Source organism: Arachis ipaensis, chromosome B09 (assembly GCF_000816755.2).
Source record: "Arachis ipaensis cultivar K30076 chromosome B09, Araip1.1, whole genome shotgun sequence".
NCBI lineage: Eukaryota > Viridiplantae > Streptophyta > Magnoliopsida > Fabales > Fabaceae > Arachis > Arachis ipaensis.
In genome coordinates, this window is record NC_029793.2 from 7,718,256 (window position 1) to 7,723,587 (window position 5,332).

At 35.0% G+C, this 5,332-nt stretch overlaps 1 protein-coding gene across 1 annotated transcript; it reads left to right on the plus strand.

Annotated features, from left to right (window-relative positions):
* LOC107614891 (glutamate--cysteine ligase, chloroplastic-like) lies at nt 3,491–4,333 on the plus strand. Its single transcript, XM_016317016.2, has 3 exons — nt 3,491–3,636; nt 3,880–4,030; nt 4,224–4,333. The coding sequence occupies exons 1-3, from the start codon at nt 3,521–3,523 to the stop codon at nt 4,302–4,304; spliced, it is 348 nt and encodes a 115-aa protein (XP_016172502.1). The 5' UTR covers nt 3,491–3,520; the 3' UTR covers nt 4,305–4,333.

A 5,332-nucleotide genomic window follows, 5' to 3' on the forward strand; every position in this document is an offset into this window, starting at 1 on the left:
TATATATATATTCATGTGGTGACGAATGATATTTTTGTTTAAAAAATTAGAGTTTATTATCATTTAATTATTTTTTAAAAAAAGAAGTAAATAAGTAAATTACATATATTATATTACCCAAAGTACTTTGGTAACACAAAAAATTGTTTAAAAGGATACTAACTCTTTCAGTTTAAAAATAATATTTGTTATATATTTATATATTTAACCAATTTTTTTGGTGACATATATTTAACCAATTGAACCACCACCAAAATGTATCACGTAATATTCTGTGATTGCAATTAAAACTAAATTATTTCTGCTGATTTTGCCCCATTCCTCTCGTAAGTGCCACTGCCAATGTTAAGAACAAGAACAAGAATAGAGGAATAAAGAAGGTGCTAGGCAGAAAAGATATGAAACCAAGAAATTAAATGTTAGGAAGTTGAAAGTGAATGACTGATGAATGGAGCACCTTTGTCACAAGCATGGTGTCTTTTTTCATAATTTAATTTCTTAGCACAAGTAAATTAAGAGTGTTATTGATCAAATTAAGTGTTCATTTAGGTTGATTTTTAAGTAAAAAAAGGTATTGTTTTAAAATAAAGTTTTTTTTATTTAATTTTAAAATTATTTAGATACTACATATTTTAAGAAAAGTACCATTGTTAAAAAAAATAAACAAAGATACTTTTTTAAAAATAAATTATTTGCTTGTTCTAAAAGTTAAGTACGATTTTGGTCTCTAAGGTAGAGGCTAAAAATAAAAGAGTTTTGAGAAACATTTTTAAATTTTAATATCTAAAAAATCTTTTTAAACAAGGGTTAAGTACGATTTTGGTCTCTAAGGTAGGGACTGAAAATTTATTTCGTCTCCAGTCTTTTTTCTGCTACAAAATAGCCCCAAAAATATAAATTAATTTTCAAATCGTTCTTTTTACCAAATTTTTAATTTTTATTTCGAAAATACCCTTAACAAAAAAATTTAAAAAAAAAAAGAAAAAAACACAGGTTAAGGGAAAATGGGGAGGGTATCAGCTGGAGGGGGGTTGGGTCTTGGTTTAGGGAGAAGAGGTGGAAGGGAAGGAGAAGGGCCACCGCCGCTGCTCTTTGCCACTGCCGTTCCTACTCTTCGTCGTTCAGTCCTTACTGCTGGATCTCACCGTGAGGGTGGACGTCTGCTCCTCCTCATCGCCCTCGCCGACGTCATCGCCGTCGCCCTCGTCTCGCCGCACCTTCTCCTCACCGTCGCACCTCGTCTCGCCGCACCTCTTTCTCGTTGTTGCACCTCATCTCATCGTTTGTTTTGGTAATTATATTTATGGATTTTTTGTTCTTGTAATTGAAGATGAATTTGGGAATTTTTTATTATTGTAATTGCATCTGAGTTTTGTTAATAAAAGAGGAAGAATTTTAGTTTTGAGTTTTGTTGATGGTTATGAGTTTTGATTGTTCTAATTTTCTGAGTTTTGGGTGGGGGTGGTGGTAGTGGATTCTGAATTTTGTTGTTCTTCTAATGATGATGATGACCATGATGATAATGGCGGTGGTGGTGGGTTCTGGTTCAGCTTGGGCTTCTGTTCTGCTTCTGGTTGATTTTGGTTGATTTTGGGGAAGTTCTGATGATGATGACCATGATGATAATGGTGGTGGTAGTGGTGGTGGGTTATGGTTCAGCTTGGACTTCTGTTTTGGTTGATTTTGAAAAAGTTTTGATGATGATGATAATGACCATAATGATAATGGTGGTGGTGGTGGTGGGTTCTGGTTCAGTTTGGGCTTCTATTCTGCTTCTGTTCATTTTAGGGAAGAAGGGAGAAGGGTATTTTCGTCCGAATGATGATTTTAAAACTTAGTTAAACCTTCGTGACCATTTTATAGCGAAAAAAAGGCAAGGGACGGAATAAATTTTTGACCCCTACCTTAGGGAACAAAATCGTACTTAACCCTTTAAACAATCTATCTAATAAACATGAAATAACTTTATTCTATTAAAAAATCATTTAAGATAGATGAAAAAATATTTTTTTTTCTAAAAGTCAATCCAATTATTTTGAAATATCAATATTTTTTTACAAATATTTTAAAATACCATTTAGATAAATAAAAAAAAATATTTTTTTTTAAAAATAAATAAAAAAATTTTAAAATATATATATTTTTTTATAAATATTTTATGAAATATATATATATATATATATATATATATATATATATATATATATATATATATATATATATATATATATATCTAAAGAGTCAAATATATAAATTTAAATAATACGATGTATCAATTTTAAGATTCAAATTATATATGAGTTCAAATATATAAATTTGCCAATGATTCCACTATAAGAAAAAAGGTTTATGGCCACACTTTTTTCTTGTCACGTTTTAAAAGCGAGGTCAAAAGTGGTCTATGGTCACGCTTTTATGAGGGTGGCAATTGATTAGAGATTTGGCCACGTTTTTTCTTGCTACACTTAAAAAGCGTGGCAAAAGAGGTCTATGGCCAGGCTTTTATGAGGGTGGCAATTGATTAGAGATTTAGGTACGCTTTTTTTTGCCACACTTAAAACATGTAGCCATAGAGAATAACAGGCACGCTTTTAAAGCGTGCTAAGAAAATTACGTTACCGTGACATTTTTAAAGTGTGCCAAAAAGGTATGTAAAACTATTGAAAGCAAAAACACTTCACTTGTAAAACTAAACACGGACACTTAACGTTTTTCGTCACTCTAACACATACACTACTTCAGCCAAAGCATCTTCATTGCATACGTCCAACCCTAATCCCATGGCGCCTCCAAGTCTCCAACGGTAACCCCATCGCGCCTCCAACCCTAACCCCAGAGATTCATTGTGCTTCCGTTGAGCATGGCTACCGTCGTCTTCGTTTTCCTCATCTCCTGCTGGTGACCCAAACCCAAAAATCCCTAAGTCTCCATCTCTTCTCTCTTCTTCAAGCTGTGTCGTCGCCGCCGTCCTAGTGCTGCCGTTTCATTGCCGCTTCGAACCCTAAGCACCAGCTCGGGTTCCCTCCTCTACTGTCTTGCTCTTCCTCCGATTACACAACACACCAACCTAGATCTATTCTTATCTTCTCGAATATCATATCCAAGGTTTGCATCTAATGCTTTTCATTTTTAATTTTTTCTAGGTTTACTTGCTACGTTATTTGCTGTTGATTATTCAGTGGATTCAATTTGTTGATGCTATTTGCAGAAATCAGTTATTACATATGGTGTCCAACGCTAACAAGAAAAAGGCCGCATAGAAGAAGGCGATGATAGCGGCTAAGAGATGAGGCAAGGCAGCTGCTTTGTCGAAGGCATCGACATCAGCTTCAGCTATTTTCTGCTTTAACAGAGGTAGCACAATGGTTTTTGTTTCACGAGCTAATACACCGTCACATTGTATTTGCCATGACACCTTATTTTGGCACAGCTTCGATTGGTCCAATTTTAGGAGGAAACCTTGCTTTGCTGTCTCTCCTTTTTTTGGGAATCTGCTAAGAAGGATTGGCGTGGTCGTAGTATGATTGTTGTAGCTAGCCCTCCCACAGAAGATGTTGTGGTTGCTGCGGAGCCACTCACAAAGAAAGATCTTGTGAATTATCTTGCCTCTGGTTGCAAGACCAAGGATAAATGGAGGTGCCAATTTTTATTTGTATTCATGTTGAATTGAATTTGAATTCATTTTCAGATCATGAAAATAGCCTCTTCACTTGTAGGGATTAGGAGGCTGAGTCCCAAATGGTCATTTAGAAATTTTTATGGCACCTTATTAAGTTTCTTTAGTTCTTGAAGTTACCAAATGTGAACTGTATTTTACAGCCTTATGGGATAAGTGGTTTGTGTTTTTATCGGAGATCATTTATTCGTGTAGTCTTGCAGGATAGGTACTGAACATGAGAAGTTCTGCTTTGAGTTTGGAAGCTTGCATCCAATGAAGTACGAGAAAATAACAGAGTTGTTGAATGGCATTGCTGAGAGATTTGAGTGGGATAAAATAATGGATGGTGATAAAATTATTGGACTCAAACAGGTAAGCTATTATTTGAGCGAATGAGAATGTTAAACTTCTATCTTTTCTTTTTTTTTTTTCTCTCTCTCTCTTTTGGGAGATTTAAAATGTAATTTGCTTGTTAAGATGGTTATCCATTCAAGCATCCAACCCAATATTTTTCTTTACTATTGGAGACTTGATGCTATGCTTTGGTTTGCTATTTGTGAATCAGGGGAAGCAGAGCATATCATTGGAGCCAGGTGGTCAGTTTGAGCTTAGCGGAGCCCTTCTTGAAACCTTGCATCAGACTTGAGCTGAAGTTTATTCACACCTCTATCAGGTTAATTGTGCATTCTTGTTATGGGATACATCTAAAGTAATCTGCTGCTATTTCATTGGAGAAATTGTCCTGGTATTTTTTTGGCTGTTGTCATCTTAACTATGCATTGTTTTTATTGTAACATAATTGACAGCCACATGTTTTGTTTAGATGTATCCCATAACAAGAATGCACAATTAACCTGATAGAGGTGTGAATTAACTTCAGCAGAAGTTTGATATAAGGTTTTAAGAGGGCATCCACTAAGCTCAAACTGACCACCTGGCTCCAATGATATGCTCTACTTCCCTTGATTCACAAACAGCAAACCAAAGCATAGCATCAAGTCTCCAACAGTAAAGAAAAACATTGGGTTGGATGCTTGAATGGATAACCATCTTAACAAGCAAATTACATTTTAAATCTCCCAAAAGAGAGAGAGAAAAAAAGAAAAGAAAAGATAGAAGTTTAACATTCTCATTCGCTCAAATAATAGCTTACCTGTTTGATTCCAGTAATTTTATCACCTACCATTATTTTATCCCACTCAAATCTCTCAGCAATGCCATTCAACAACTTTGTTATTTGCTCGTACTTCATTGGACCCAAGCTTCCAAAGTCAAAGCCGAACTTCTCATGTTCAGTACCTATCCTGCAAGACTACACGAATAAATGATCTCCGATAAAAATACAAACCACTTATCCCATAAGGTTGTAACATACGGTTCACGTTTGCTAACTTCAAGAACTAAAGAAACTTAATAAGGTGCCATAAAAAATTGCTAAATGACCAGTTGGGACTCAGCCTCCTAATCCCCACAAGCGAAGAGGCTATTTTCATGATTTGAACATGCGACATTCCGGCCACAATGCGGCGACCTTACCATAGCACTAACCCTCTACAACCAGAGTCCACAGAGAAAAAAAAGAACTACCTAATATGGCTACTCAAAAAACAAAACAAGATTTTTAATTTTAAAAAAAAGCCCAAACAAGTACAAATATACACTAGCACGGGAAAA